Source organism: Diadema antillarum, unplaced genomic scaffold, assembly GCF_040938485.1.
Source record: "Diadema antillarum isolate AM-2024a unplaced genomic scaffold, OU_Dant_1.0 scf00000129, whole genome shotgun sequence".
Classification (NCBI taxonomy): Eukaryota; Metazoa; Echinodermata; class Echinoidea; order Diadematoida; family Diadematidae; genus Diadema; species Diadema antillarum.
The window spans coordinates 944,766-961,410 of record NW_027271018.1 but is presented as its reverse complement, the minus strand read 5'-3'; the positions used below and the strand labels follow the sequence as shown (position 1 = coordinate 961,410).

At 38.2% G+C, this 16,645-nt stretch overlaps 1 protein-coding gene across 1 annotated transcript in view; it reads left to right on the top strand.

Moving 5' to 3' along the window:
* Positions 1–16,645, top strand: part of LOC139720559 (calcium-activated potassium channel subunit alpha-1-like) — a 235,292-nt gene that overhangs the window by 202,772 nt on the left and 15,875 nt on the right. The window contains exons 17-20 of the mRNA XM_071631911.1: positions 1,021–1,093; positions 2,571–2,603; positions 6,900–6,963; positions 9,683–9,784. Coding sequence (XP_071488012.1) covers positions 1,021–1,093; positions 2,571–2,603; positions 6,900–6,963; positions 9,683–9,784 — 272 coding nt within the window. The remainder of the gene's footprint in view (positions 1–1,020; positions 1,094–2,570; positions 2,604–6,899; positions 6,964–9,682; positions 9,785–16,645) is intronic.

The following is a 16,645-nucleotide window of genomic DNA, read 5'->3' as shown; positions in this document are numbered from 1 at the left end:
AAGCATACAGTGTATACGACATACAGTATCTGATTGACTTTTTAGGGATGTTTCGTTACATTTTGGTAGTCATGTTGTGTACCAAATTACTATTAGTTACAAGTCAGGATAACATGATGTGTTTTAGATTGTACCATGTGATTAAACTTTATGGCTGACTGATAACACTTTTTATACCTCCTCTGATAACCTGTAGATGGATTCAGAATATTGTTTTGAATATGTGTTAATGCAATTGCTATTTGTCCAACTTTTTCTAAAGAATTCATAGTTTTATGAATCCAATGGAATCGCTCCTTCATATAGAGATTGTAAAGAAGCAGTAGATACATTTATGACGAATTGCTTCCAGTAATTAAATTTAAAGAATCAGCAAACCTTTTTTCAGAGAGACCAGATTGTCAAAGCTTGACCGGGAGTGGACTTCAAAGAAAAAAAAAAGAGTAGAGGAAATATATAGATGGATTTTCCAGTTGGCCGTAAGGTTTGATCCTGGTTCCGTCTCGTTAATCGATTACCGATTGATTGACCAATCTCATTTGTGAGTTTTTGTCTTTTATTGTGATGTCAGTCACATGGAGTTTGAAAAAACAGTTGTGCATGCCTCACCAATCTAAAGGAGAAAGAGAAAAAAATGTAGGAAAACCACAAGCTTTGTCGTCACCTTACATTACAAAGCACACAACATATGATTCTGCAAAGAAACCATTGTTTTGAGGAATCATGCAACCATCACATTTGTCAAAAAAAAAAAAAATGCTGTTTGCGAAGTCCAGCCAAGTCTGTTTTAATTTCTCCCTTTCATTGCCCCCCCTTCTCTTCTTGTTTTTTTCCTTTGGTTTCTATTCACTTTTTTCCCTCTTTCCCCCTCAAAACCGTCATTGCGTCTGTGTGTGTTTATGTGGTGTTGCTATGCTCCTTTTCTATTATCTGTTATCTGAATATTCGTGTCCCCTACTAATGGTACCCCTTCCCCACCGTCTCTCCACGTGTCCTATTCTGCCTCTCAATCTACCGTAGTCACTACTACTGTACCGGTCTGCCAACAACGGGGAGAACATACCTATGCAAGAACAGTCTCAAAATCTGGATGGTAAGATCTCATCTAGAGGGAAGAGGGGGCGGGGGTCCGCCTCCCGTCCCCCTTGTCTCTTCTCTCGCACATTGCGCGCCCCCCTCAGCTCCGTTTCTATTACCCCCCATGTCACAGTTTCTTTGGCACACTCTTTGTTATCTCTTTCTCTCTGTCTTTTTTTTCCATGCCTCTACACACCTCAATATAAATAATTATAATGGGGTTAACGCCCTTCCCATCCGGAGGCATCCTCTGGCTCACCCACTTTGCCATGTTGTGCAAGTAGAGACATTCTGCATTTTGATAAAAGAATGGAGTAACTTTCATCTAGTTGATGGCAACGTATTAAAGCTACGTACCTGGTATTTTACCCAGTGCATTTTTGACCTCTCATTCAACTCTTTGATACTTATTTTCCCGCTTTACAAACCATTCACAATGTATATCATCAATCTTTCATCAATCTTTCATCAAATTCATAGACATCATTTTGATAATTATTCAACCATGTCCATTTAAAACCTCAAAAACTCATTTGAACAAGATACACACATATTTGATTGTAATACAGTGCTTAAGACATCTATGAAAAGATTTTGCTGTATTTGCAAATATCTTGCTTGATATGGAGATATTAAGAAATAGCACGTGATATTAGTTGCACATTCCAGTCTGTTTGCCTGTTGTTGTTTTTTTTTCAGATGTACAAGAAATTTTAATGTCTTTTCGAACTCCCATATGTACACATTTTGAGGGGAAAAAAGTCATAATTGTGTTGTAACTCACTTGTACTGAAACACACACACACTGGACACCATGATACTATTGCACTCAGAAATTGTTCCAAAAAAAAAAATCAACATTGTAAAACTCAAATCTAACATGGACTGAAAACTGCCTAAATTTTAAATTTCTTCGTGTGGGTTGCATGAACTTTGATTCTGGAAGCAAATAAAGGGTAAAGAGGAAAAAAAAGAGAGAAAATGGGAATTAACACAGAAATTTTTTTAGCACACAAATGCAAGGAAAGGCAGCACTTAGATAATGAGAAACAATATGAGTTTTTCACAATTTTTGTTTAAATCTGATTGTATGATTTATAGCAGTAATCATTTTGTTTGAATTTCTGTTTGTATAAGTTATCTAGTGGTACTTTAGCTGTACCCAAATCATGTCTACATTTGTACGTCCTTGTTTGTATTGTTTAAACGAACAGTTGAGAAACAGGATAATAACACTCAACATGTGAAGGGATTGAAAAACTATGGACAACAAAAAGTGAGGGAACATTTTCTGATTAAGTTTAAGTTAGTGTCATAAAGAGAATAAAAACTTTAAATTTAAGGAGAGGATTGCCTGGGGTTGTCATTGTTGTTTTGTAGAAATTAAAAAATAGTGAATAGATATGAAAAATGAATGAGGAAAATAAATTAAAGGCCCTGTAAGATCCCACCTTGCCCTAATTCTTCTGTCGTCTCGGTTTGAAACACATCAGAGAAATCACCTCCCGAGCCCGAGACGAACACAGGTAAGGGTTGAACTCGCCTTGCGTCGAATGAAGGCATGTCTCGACAAAAGCACGTTAGTTGGTTTGAAGTTGCATCAATTTGAAGTTTTTTTGTGAAAGGAGAAAAATAATGATAATGCACTTGCCCATCTCCCACCCCTCCTCCTCTCTCCCCTTACCCCCCCCCCCCCCCCCCATCCACAAAAGATTTATGAAAAAGCACTAACTGTGTTGTGTTCGTATCCCACAGAGCATGGCGTAGACCAAACGTGATGTCAAAGTCAAAATGCACTGTGTGAGGGCACTAGAATATATTGAGGATGAGAAGTGTAAAATCTTCCTTGAATTCGTCAAATGCCAGTCAGACTGCGTGGGGGGTCAATAAAAAAATGGACAATAACTTTCTGTGTTGTCCATTCAGCAATCAGAAAAAGACAGCTATTCATTTTGTCAGAACTTTACGGATCCATTCAATTACGGAGAAGAAGGAGAACTTTTTTGAGGTCCAACCTGTCTGACATGCCAATCCCTTGTAATCAGAACAAGCAGAGCAAGAATTCCTTCTATAAGGCCTTTAGAGTAAATTATTTTGTGAAAAACAGAACAACAACAAAAAAACTTCCTTTTCAAACTTCTAGACTGAGTGTTGGTTATGTCATACCAGTTAAGCCGATGGATTATTCTATCAAGGGCGTCAGAGATGTTCAGCGTTAAGGACAAACTGATCATTTTTTTTTTTTTGCTCGTTACTCTCATCCATAATGTATTCTTCTCTGTATTATCTATTTGTTGATATTTTTTCCCCTGTTGTTATTGTTGTTTTGAATGCTTGCCGGAACACCGCGCTCTTCTGCACTTGTGTTAAAAGATGAAAGCGTGACTAGCATGAGTCAGCTAGGTATTGTTGGCAGAGATGTTAAAGTGCAAGTTTTTGTAATCCCAGTCTATGCTGGCTTCCAGATCACAGGCTGCTCACCTCCCCCCCCCCCCCCCCACCATGGATGATGGTTTTTTTGTGTGTGTGGATGGATGACTAATTTGAATTTTAAAGAAATATTTCAATAATGGTTCATCTGTACACACATCAAGTCATGATGTTGTCCAAAGGGTTTCACAAAGCTTGAAATCACCAACACAAAAAACTCAGTCTAAACTTGAAGTGCCAGTTTTTGGAAATAGCAGCAGCATCATCTCACACGTAGATCATCCTTAATGAGTTGTCAAAAGTAAAAAGCTGACTGTAAAATATGGTTGGCTAGGTTTTCCATTGAATGCCTTGATTTCTGTTCTTTCTTTTTTTTCAGCCTGACAAAGTGTACAAAGGGGGGGGGGGGGATGGGGATAGCTTTGAAACCTGGAAGTCAGATCAATCCTGCCTGTACCGTTTGTTTCACCCAGTAGCATGCGTTGTTCAATATATATATATTTTTTCAAATTGTCCAAAGTGTCCGATCATGAAGCCGTGTCACATTTTGACAAAACCCAACTGACCAGAAATCTCAGAGGAGTTTTTTCACCATCTAGTCTCTGTCCATATCATGGTTCGAATTATTCGACATCAAACGAAGGACAGAATAAGAAAGAGTGTTTTCCTTTGTAATGGTGCTGTATACTCAGTTATCATTACTTCAAAGGAATCTATTTGCAGACTATGCTTCATAGACCTAAGTTTTGTCTTCGCATGTTTTATTAAAAAAAAATTTAAAAAAAATCTGCAATCCTCATTTGAGTTTTCATAGCCACAAACTCTGTTTTTGTGTTCTTAATGCCAGCATAAAATACATCACGTGATTTCACGAGTCGCTAAAGAAAAAAAAATTGTATCTCCTTCTAATTCCAGCTTGTGATCTTTTAAGGTCTTGCGAGTAGTCCCATGTTACTGATCTTGTGATAGCAGTTGTCGATAGTAACAACTGTAGACATTTTTTCTGGTCTCACTGTATGTTGGGAAAACCCAGTGTTGAAGAGGACCAGCCAAATTGCATCGTAGACAGCAGTTTTGCATCCACAGTTGAGCTGGCACCAGAGGATGTTGATATGTTTTCTTGTACCCCTCCCCCCTTCTGTATTTGATAATGTTTTTACTCCCATTTTAGTTTGTTTTGTTTTTTGAACCAGTTTATCCAGTTCTACCCAGTTCTACCCAGTTCTCTGCTTGTTTGAATAGTGATTGTGCAATGTAATAATTTTGTTCGTAAAGAAACAGCTCCACACCCATCCATTTTATTTTTATGTAAATTCCCCAGTCTTCCTTTAGCAGACAATCACCGTTCTTTGTGTAAATATGTTATAGGATATTACTTCCGAAAAGCTGGTACCCATATTACTTCTGTAGCCTTTAGTTTTGGTATGTTCCTTTATACTTAAGAAGTCAAATTTTACCACATGAGATTACCCTTGACAAATATGTCTGTGTGCTATTTAAACGAAAATACATGTAGGCATGTTGATTTTGCATTGCAGTGGTTTGTTATGCGACTTCAGTTTTACTCTCACCTTTATTGAGCGTAAGCGTTGCCTCCCCATCGTCTGTCCTAGAACCAGGGGTCCTGCAGATGAAATGATATATGACATATCAAAGATCCCATAATACTCCGCTGCACCCATTGTACCAAGGTGCATGCCCAATGCTTTACTTCTCTCTTTTTTTTTTTCACTGCTTGGCTGGTAAATTGAATATGACACGTAAGTGCCAGTATAAAGCAGCCCACACTCTGCTGTTCTGGACGCTGGATTGTCAGTCAGTACTTGCCATTTCCTGACTTGACTATAGACGGTTTTTAATTCCTTCTTGCTGTAACCAGATCAGTCCATTTCTACTTTAATGCCTTTCTGAGCTGGAGATTTAAAGTGTCACCAGCTCTTTGAATATAACAGCCACTTTGTAATGAAAAAAAAAAAATCAGCTTATAGCCTGTGGCAAAGTTCCCATGGTGAATTTTACTGAGCAGTTGAGTATTACCAGTGTTCGTGTTAATGTATATCAATATATAGATGTACAGTGTATATTATAACCTTTGAAAAGTGTACTGGATATGGTACTTGTGATATTGTATATTACAGTAGCACTATTTGAAAGCAGTTTCGTGATATCTTTTGTCAACAAATATTTTACTAACTATGATTTGTCTTTATTTCACAGTCATCCGATAATATTACTGTTTCATAGGGTATACCCTGTGTAAATGTTATCTGTAGAAACAAATGGACGTAATCATTCAGTGTGATATTGATAAAAGTTGTAATTTTATAACGGCTTATGTTACAGTTATGTTCTTGTTGAGTACGTTATGCCTTTGAAATGTAGACAGATGACACTGCATGTGAATGTTTTGTTTTCACCGGTAAGAATGTAACATCACTACAATATGATTTTGATCATGTGACATTTATTTTGTACCATTTCATTTCTACCTTTGTGTTATTCCCAAGCATGATCCAGACGTTTTATTTTGACATCGCATCACATCACTTTTTTTTTTACACGTGCTATCCGATTTGTTCTTCTTTTCATGCATGATGTTTAAGACTCTAACCATGATCTTTTGTCAACCCTCCCGTGTACATGGACATACCTTTATTTGAATTACATGATGTCATGAGTTGTCATATGATTTTTTTAATTGAAGTTCTTTTTATTGTCATCCCTACCCCCAGATACTGAAACATCACCGTTCGTCTTGTTGCTGTTGTTCTAATTTGAATTATGTGATAGCAGATGGCGTATAGAAAGAAAAAATGATATACTCTGTAGAATAGAGAAATGCTGAAGTTACTGAAATAAAAGACAAAAGAAAGAAATAGTCATAGCTTGCTTGAATATACAATTGTAGATATGTTTATGTATATCAAAGTAGATATCATACACTGTATGTCTGCAGCAGAAAGAATTGTATAGAATCAGATGTGTATAGATGTATCTTCATGCGCTAGTTGTATGGGGTTTCCAAATGCTAGCAGTTATAGTTTAGAAAGCCAATTCAAGGATTAGTTCTATTAAAGTGAGTAGGCTTTCAGAAATCCATAGATGCAGTATGCAAAACCCTGCCTGCATATGCCTCCGGGGTAAGTTCTGAATTTATAAGTTTTTATGACAATTCATGTATGCTTTTATAGATCCAAACATGGTTCTTTATTCTAATTGTCTCTGTATTGGTCCTAAGATACTGAGTGTTCTACAAATATTTTGCTTTGTAGAGACCTGTGTAAGTTAGCATCTACACCAGAGTTACAACCTGTGAATGGTGATGCTCCTACATTGATATTTGACTTTGATGCGTTACTCATTTGCGATCACTATTCTTTCCTCTCGTACAGCTCTCGCAGTCCCTCCATCGTCAGGAGCAGGAGCGAAATCAAACACGTTGCAGTTGCAAGAGAGGTACGTATTCACTGTTTGTAGAAACGGAAAAATGTTACTGTAATTACTACTATTGCTGCTGCTACTTCTACTACTATCACTACAAGAAGAAGTACATCTTTGTACGGGTAGTTCCAGTAGAAGTTGTACAATAGTTGTACTAGAAATAGTTGTAGTTGTACAGGGGATTCCCGATATAACGAAGTCCTGGGGACCAGCTTTTTTCATTTGTTACAGTTCATCAAAATTTTATAATAGCTGGACAGTATTAAAATATATGAAGATGATTATACAAATCATGATTTTTGAACCTTGATTTTTCCTCATAGTAACAGGAATTTTGTTATGAATGTGTTCGTTATAACAGGAGTACACTGTAGAAGTAATCGTAAGTAGTTGTAGTGATAGTTGTAATAAGACTACTACTGCTACTACTACCACTACTTGTAATAGTAGTAGTAGTAGTAGTAGTAGTAGTAGTAGTAGTAGTAGTAGTAGTTCGTAGTAAAAGTACTAGTATCTGGTAGTAGAAGTAGTAGTTGATTAGTAAAGTAGTAGTAGTATTATATCAATAGTAGTGTAGGTAGAAGAAGTGGTAGAAGTAGAAGTAGCAGCAGCTATAATAGTGGGAGAATAAGCTGTGATAATACACTGATATTTGCACAAGAAGTACAGAATTCAGTTGCATTAATAATATATTAAAGATGGCAAATATCTTGAGGAAATACTGTCTTATCCAGCAAGAAAAATACAATGTACCAGCAAACATGTACAGTATTCATGCGGAAAGATGCCAGTGGTTGTAAAGATGTGGACCGTGTTACAGTGATTCCTCAGTATTTTTGAAATTGTACAGTCAGTGCATGTTTTAGAGACTTCTGAAAACAGACAAAAAAATGGTAATGGCTATCAACACAGTTTCTAATACTGTATTTCGGTCAAATGGAAACACATCACAATGATATTTTTTGAAGACTCCCAAGATGAAGTGATATATCAGCAGGATTAAGAACAAGGGCTGGATGCTACAGATGGTGTCATTTAAAAAGTGCTTTCAGAAAAAATTTGACATTCTATGTCGTAGTTTGTATTCCACAAAGGTTTCAACGTTAGAGCAGGGACAGCACTGCCATGTTAGAGTCACTTTGAAATGTAATACCGAGTAAAGTGACCATACAATTACGGTTGTCATGTCATGGGGTACAAAACCAAAACAGAAGAAATATCACGCTGTCATTATTACCTTCAACACTCAACTGACACTTGTTTCCATCAGAAAGCAGACCGTCAACTCATACCATGCCACTTTATTACAAATATCCTCCCAATTCCTCCATATACATTGTACTTTTTGTGAGGGGCTTCATGATATATTTGTTATACGTTTGTAGCACTTCAATACGTATCCAACATTATCCACGATCAGTGTTATCAGGTACCAAAGTACATGTACAAATTACACATACATGTATTATAGAGTAGTCCTTCCCCCCTCCCCCCAAGTACCATACATCATTTGAATACTCATTTGTCTGCTACTTGCATATCATTTTGTCATTGCAAGTCATTTTTATGAGACAGTGTATACCAATTCATGGGTATGGTGGGCGGTTCACGTTGGGTTTTGGTGTATTTTTTTTTTTCATTATCCAAAACATAATTGAAAGTGTCAGTTGTTCAATGCTTCGTGTACATGCCAACTCCAGACACAATCATAATGCTTTGTTTTCATACTTGCTTTCTTCCGTGTATAGGCCTAAGGTTGGTATATGAATGAAATGTGAAATATTTCTCTTACATTCCCCTTCCCTTAAAAAAAAAAAAAAGATAGAAAAGTGTCTATCGGGTTGAGACAATTTTAAAAAAGTTAATCGCATAGTCTTAATAATGATGATGTTTCTTCTGATAGTATACATGTAGGTGACAAATGATCACATTCTGGATGCCAAATCGGCATGTACGATATATTGGTGCTACATTTATATCCTAGAGGCAACTAATGTTTTCCGTGAAACATGAACTGGAAGCAAAGAAAAGAAACCAAATATCCAGAAGAGGCTCATTATAAGAAGAAAAATCGCCCGTTATTTGCACATTGCTTTGCTTTGAAAGGAGACTACATGTCTTCTTTGGGGGCAGACATCCATTTCCAGCTGACAGACTGTTTGTACATTATAACTGTTTTCAAACACACCAAGACGTTGCGAGGATTCCCCTCAAAATATGTTGAGGGAGGTTAACTTTTTGTCCATCTCATTAACTCTCTCGATGCCCTTGAAATCGTTACCTTTTATTGCAGCTCGCAAATACTTTAACTTAAAATGTGGTTTTGAACAATCAATGTCACAACTAGAACAGCCGGTATGATTTTGGCCGCGAAAAATATTGTCGGCTCTCTCTCTCTGCCGCACATAGCCGAGAAGTGAGTGCGTCAGAGGGCGAAGATATGCGTGTCGTAATTGTTCTATCTGTTATTTTAAGTCTCCATATGAGTATTAGCTCCAGAACCACTCCGTTCCCCACCGTAAATGTGCGTAACAATTTGTCCCTCAACAGGATTTAATCTTCTGTCATTGTTGTCTGTCTGTGTATCTGTCTGTCTGTCTATTTGTCTGTCTGTCTTTTCTTCCTTCCCCTTTATTTTCCTCTTCTCCCACTGTCCCATCCCTGCCCCCCTTCCCTCTTGTGTGTGTGTGTGTGTGTGTTTGTGTGTGTACGTGCCCCACCCCCAATGTAACAGGAAGTATAGGCCGATGCGACTGTGTGTTGGTGGCCTTGTATCTGGTCCCCAAATGTTTAATATGACCCAGTGGCACAGACGCAACTCCACCATGCTACGAAGGTACTCTGCTCTACTACTATTATTACTTCCACTCTTTACCCTCTGCTTTTTTTGTGCCACTCATTTGGGAGCTGTTGCAATGTGCTAGAAAGCAAAAAAGATATAAAATGTTCGATACATGCATTATTTCTTTATTTTGCATGACGGGATCATGGACTGAGAAAACTACAATACGTGCATACTTCATTCAAGGATATTATTATTATCTCCCTGGCATTTTGCACATTTATGCCTATTTTCTACGCTATGCTAGTTTTCCTTTGACATTTGAATGAAAGCATCTGCTCCAACAGATGAGCTTGTCCTAGCCTTTCAGTCGGTGATCATCCGTGTAATCTCTTTTGCCTGAATCTTATCGCTCATGACCGGATTGAGGGGTGAATTTCCACATTCCAAACCCAGAGGTGATAGACCCATAGATGGCCCAGCCAAGACCAGGAAGGGAAGGAAGGGGGGGGGGGGGGGCAAATTAACCCCCTTCCCACAACCTCCTGGAAGCAGCATGGAGGGTTCCAATCATCCCCCTGCTTCTCCCTTTCTGGCCTTGAGAGGGCGCCCCAGCAGTCTTTTACAGCATGGTGGTGTCATCTAGTTTTTTGTTTGTTTTTTTGTTTAGTTGTTCCATTCCTCTCTCTTCCCCAGACTTTCCTCCCATGGAAGTGTTCCTTGTTTTGGGGTGCTTTTTTTTTGTATACTGAGCTGAGAAATTTTAACGCCTCTATGAATGCATGACATAATGTGGTGTGGAGATGAGAGCAGGAAAAATAAAAGACTTTTAACTTTTTAGATACGACGTTGGCAAAATAAATCTTTGCTGTTTTGGTTTGGGTTGGATGTGGAACTTACCGCATGGATTCTGCATCATCTTCATCAGTCATCCCCTCATCCCTCTCCCCCCCCCCCCCCAGTTTGTTGTGTAACTAAACACACAGTTACGGGGGGTTTTCTCTGCTTATGTAGACGTGCAGTATCTTTAATGGCATGGTAGAAGTTTGTTGTTGAACTTTCTAGAGATGAGATGGGTTTGTGGGTCAATGGCATCATGAAATGAAATAATTTATACACGAAGAAAAAAGAAAAGACAGTCTGTTGCTCTGATTCTTATATCATGACTCATATCATTACTGCATGAGGGAGATTATATATTATATCATCCATTAGCGACAGCAGTGATTTCTGAGGCATTGGTCATCATTCTTTTTAAATCATTTTTATATATCATGATCATATTTTTGTGTTGTTGCTGTGCTATGGTACATCCCATGTGCTATGATGCAGTGCAGAGGCCTTAGAAACGCTCAGCTTCATACAAAGGAAAAGGAAACTGAAAAAAAAAAGAGGGAAAACTTTGAAAATGTAGAACTGTCTTGGTCGTTATGGGATGGCATTGCTTCTGAAAGTATGTTATATTTGATAGATGATTTATACTCACATTGAGCTGAGGATCTCTGTATTCCTCGTACCTGCAAACCGGCCAGAAATGGCCTGATCACGTCAAGCTCTCTCTTTATCTGGTCACAAGAATCATTAGAATAACTGATAAGTTACCATGGTAATGTTATTATTACATTGTTGTATATACTTGTCATGGGGGAGGGGATAAAATATTAGGTTTTGTGTCACTTTATATGACAAGGTGTGAGTTTTTTGGCTATTTGACCATAAGTGTGAGCTTTTTTGCAAAGTTTCATCGCTCCGCCACATCACACACACAAACACACACACATGCTGTTCACTTTAACCCATCGCTTCCCAGGTATATTACACTTCCCCATGGGTTTAATTCATGGCTGGCATTCTTGATTCCCACGAGCAGATTGTTGACCGCATCAATTGTGAGATGCGTTGCACATTGATAGGGCTATTGTATCTCCCTCTTCTTTCACTGATTATTCAAGTGTACAGTAACGGCTGTGATTTAAGACACGTCTGCCCCTCTCTAGGATGGGTGGTATCCCAAGACACAAAGATTGCACTTGAAAGACACAGTGAATAATGAAGAAGTTGATAATAATTGACCAGAAATAACTCTTCTCTTTTTTTGTTGTTGCAAACTCTATGTAATATTATTGTAGATGTGCTGTATGTACATAGGGTACAAACAGTCAACCTTGCTAAAGTCCACCTCGCATAAGTCAAATAATCGCCTAGAGTCAAAGGACTTTTCAAGACCTCTTCTCTTTATATTATATTGATTTTAATCCCTCATAAGTCCAACTTTCTCTGAGTTGAAGATATTTCTTTAGTCCAAATAGATTTGACTTAGGCAAGGTTGATTGTACAACTGCATGCACGATGGTGTTGTATGTATAAAAAAGTATACTGTATGTTGTAAGTAAAGTAAGCAGGGCATTACCTTTGTAAGACACATGTAGTTTAATATGAAAATTAGTTGGCCTTTTGAATTTATATAACATATCCAAAATACTGTAATGGATCTGTCATACATTATTCACTTGCTCACATTCATATAAGGAATAGTCTTGTACTTGTAAACTGTATCCGCAAGTGACGTGCATTGGAAAGGGATGTAGACAGTGTGATTCCCCAAAACTTTGGAGAACCCTGTCTCTCTTTCTCTTATTATAAGCCTTTATGGTTTAATATTTTCATAAGTATGCTGTTTCTGCATGTGCTCAAAGAAACTATTTGCAGATTATAAAGGTATCTTAAACTTCTGCACCAATCGCCCTGGGTCTGGCTGGCAAAATCAATCACAAATGCAAACCAGTCAACAACAACAACAACAACAACAACAAAAAGATGCATGGATGAAACAAACTTTCAAAAGATGTTTTTATACTAATTGTTGCAAAATTGTTATATAGTGTTGGAAAGTTGTTGGCAAATTGTATACTCATGACATTCTTTTTCTTAGAAATATGAAGACAACAACAACAACAAAATATTTTGCAACGTCTGTTTATCAGGCAGAATATTCAGCTCTGTTCCAACTTTGATGAAACTATTCCAAATGTTGCTTTAACAATTAAATACATTTCCAAAGATAGATATGGCATGTACATTCATAACTCTTTGCTTTGTCTGTGGAGAGGTGGTTTCCTTGTGGCTACAGAGAGTATGTATAATTGCGAAAGGACTTAACAAGAGTTAGTATGGAGTGGTTGCTGGATTTCTAGTGTACTGTATACGCCATATATTTCGCGAGTCTAAATTTGCGCGAATCGGGACTTCCCGACGATTTCGCGAGTGATTAAATTCGCGATCGTGTAGTCCTGTACACTGTACGGAGAAGTGTACACGCATACGTCACATTCACATCGGGATCAGGGTCAATATTTTTTGCATGTCCTTAATTTCGCGAATAGCACCTTACTCGCGAAATTCGCAAAAATAAAAACCTTGCAAAATTTTTGGCGTATACGGTATATCAAAACTTGCTTGCTCTTCCGTGAAGCACACTTTAACTAATGCGTAAGCCTTGATTCCAAAGGTACAAACTTGTGGTAAGTGATTGCACTGTTACCGAGTGATCATGTGCTATATACACTATTGACTGTGTCTTTTCCACCAATTGATGGTCACTTTTATGAAGTGGAAATGTGAAGCTGTCCTATTGTGCCTTGAATTCTTGTTTGTTATAAAAAAAAAAGAAGAAAAAATCCAAAGTAAGCACCGGTAGATATTTGTCATGTTTGCCGAATACAATTGTACCTGTGGTGTCATACTGACTCATTCACAAATAACTTTCATATGCCTCGATTCATTCACCGTTGTATCTTATACAGACACGGCTTTAGAATGTGCAAAAGTGTTGATTTCTGCCATGCAAGATACTTTTAAATGTCGCTCAAACCTAATCGACACCCCTGGGGTTATCTTCATCAGAATTTTGCAAAGAGGGAGTCTAATGTTGCATTTAGTCACAGCCGGCTGGTGTCCCGGGAGAGCCAACTTCATTTTCACTTGTATATATTGCATTCTTCCCATTTTTTTTTCTCCTGATTTGTTCTTACGAATTTGTCATGTGTGTTTGGTGTATGTTTTATATATTTATATATTTATATTTTTCCCCCCATTTCATCACACATTTCTCATCGTACTTGTTGCCACATAAACACTCACACTCTCACTCTCACACACACATACAAGGAGTTAAAGGTCGCCTCCTATAGAAAAAAAAGTGTGCATATCATAGTGTGGCTGGAAATCTGTCGGTCTCTGTCCTGTCACTCCTCCTCTTCCTCGTCTGTGTGTGTGTGAGTGTGTGTTTCTGTTTGTCTGTCTCTTTCTGTGTCTTGTTCTGTTTAAAAAAAAAAAAAAAAAAAAAAGGCCTCAAACAGTGTGTGTCAACTGTCAAATGCACATCGCCTGAAGTTAGCTAGGGAAGAAATGCTGTTGCACTTCTACACCTCTATCAAGGGCACAATATGTCTTTTCCTCGACCAATGGAGCCCCCCCTAAAAAAAAAATAAAAAATAAAAAATAAATAAAAAATAAATAAGATATCTTGCTTTCTTCTTTCTCTCTTCTCCTCCTTCTATCTCTCTTTCGTTCTTTTCTTCTCTTTGTTTCTTGCTCACACTCAGCCAAAGTCTCCCAATAGTTGCATGTTCCCCTCAAAAACAGAAGAAAAAGAAAAATGCGATCAAAAGCGTAGTGCGTCCCTCCCCTGTTGCCGACAGCAGGTTTGAGAATCATTTGACAGGTGACACACTCTGTCGGGGGTAAACCCCCCACCTCTAGACGCAGTCTGCAGGCCTTGTTGTAACCTCCCTTTTACTTCCTGGGTCACCCCGACCGGAAAAAACTCCTCGCAATAGAGCAGATCAGCCGATGTCTAGGCTTGCTATCCAGGAGTTTGGAGGTAAGTGCAGCACACTGTGGGGAGCGATGCAGGAATTGGGTTTTGCTCCAGCCTTAAAGCAGCCATGTCGCTCGGGATAACAAGCCTCGACCTCGACGATCTGCCAGTGATGCGGGAGACAGTGACCCCCTCGTTGTGCCTAACAACTCATGGTGTAAAACACTCCTCAAAACAAACAGGAACCAACAACTGAAAACTAACTTGTGAAATTAATCTAAAATGTGAGACTTTCAAATATACTACCAAAACTGCCTCGTTTGGATTATCTTAATTTTCTTCTTTCTACTATTATTTCATCTAATTTACCTTGTTTTGGTGTTAACTGTTCATCTATTGGAGTTGTGCACTTTGTGGTTTCATCTTGAGTTGATTAACCATGAAAGTAACAACAAGACCTGTATTCTGTTTACATCTCACTGAAATAAAAAAAAAAAAAACGACATCAACAAGACAAATGGCTGTCTACCTGTATCACCCATCATGCCTATTGGTATTGCATAATCTGCTTTGGGTGCACTGCAGACGTTTCCTATCAGTTTGCCAGACCAGGTACTGTGGTCATACTTGAAACGCATTCCCAGTTTTACTTAAAGCAAGATATTTTCTCACTCTTTTCATCCTCGTTCAAACACTGTGCATGGTACAGTGTAGCTACTGCTGTGTGCTGGTGAGGTGTTCTGCATATAAACTCAAATTTTCAGCATCTCTCAAAATTATATTCATATTTTTCATCTAAAAAAAAGAAGCATCATTTACCATGGGAGCTGCAGTCTATATATTGCATGCAGGGGCAGATTGGCTTTTTTGGAAAAAGACATTTCAAAAAAGAGATTATGCGAACGGGATAGAAACTGCTTTACTAATTAACATGCCAAAATGAATATCAATTCAATAATCTACTCGAGCAATGCCTATCGTACGTGAATGCGCACATTCAGATCTGGCGTTGACGCATTGTGTTGAATGACAGGAAGCAACAGAGTAGGTAACAGTGACAACTACGAACACAAAATGTTCGCAAATTGATGTTGTTGAGTATGTGGAAAAAAAAAAAATGCTCGCTCTGCAAATATTTAGGAATGGACCTCCTCTAATGCATATCACTGGGCAGGATGGGTGATGCTATACCTGGTAGTAGACAACGTCATTCCAACTAACCACTCTTGCTCCCGACTCTGTACCCTCTCTGTTGCAGGTGCTAGAATAGCCGTTGAAATAGTTTCATCCTGCTTCCGTTGTGAATCCACATTATCAGTAGCTGTTTGTCGTTTTATTTTTTTTTCTTTAATCCCACCTCTTTTGTCCTTTATATCGCCATTATCTATAGATATGATATATACCAAATAAGCTGCTAGTAAATAAAAAAAAAAGAAGAAGAAAAATAAGGAAACCCCAGATTTAAAGTTCACCCTTTATGTTGCAGAACGCTCACACGCCATTCATTTCTCTCAAACCCCCCCCCCCCCACATGTTGCTGCCACTTTCATTGTTTTTGATTTTTTTTGTTCACCCATCATTGCTGCACCCCTCACTCCCCTCCTCCACAAAAAAAAAGAATAAGAATAATAGATAAAATGAAAGAAAATCTTTGGAATGGTTGTTCCAGCTTTGGTAGTGTCTTACTTGTACCTTGGGCCGGGGGTCACACTGTAGCAATACCTTGGGCATGTAATAGGAGAATGTTAATGCGAGGCGCACACTGCCACTCCGCAATGAATTCACAGCGATTGTCATGAGCATGCATGAGAACTGTTTGCGCCTTGCTTCGTACCATGATCACAAACGCAAAGTCGCCCATCACCCCAATCTGAGTGTCCGGGTCAAAGGTCGTTTTCCATCGGCAACCTCTGTAGACTGAAATTCTTGTATGTAACTCCATGAGATTTCGACCTTATTTTTTTTCCAGACATCTTTCCCTATGTAAACAAATGACATGTACACTGTAGAAGAGGAACGTATTAGAAATGAGCTTTTTACTCTGCCAAGAAGCGAAGGTCAAAGGTGAAGGTCAAAGGTGAATTCATGATGGCACA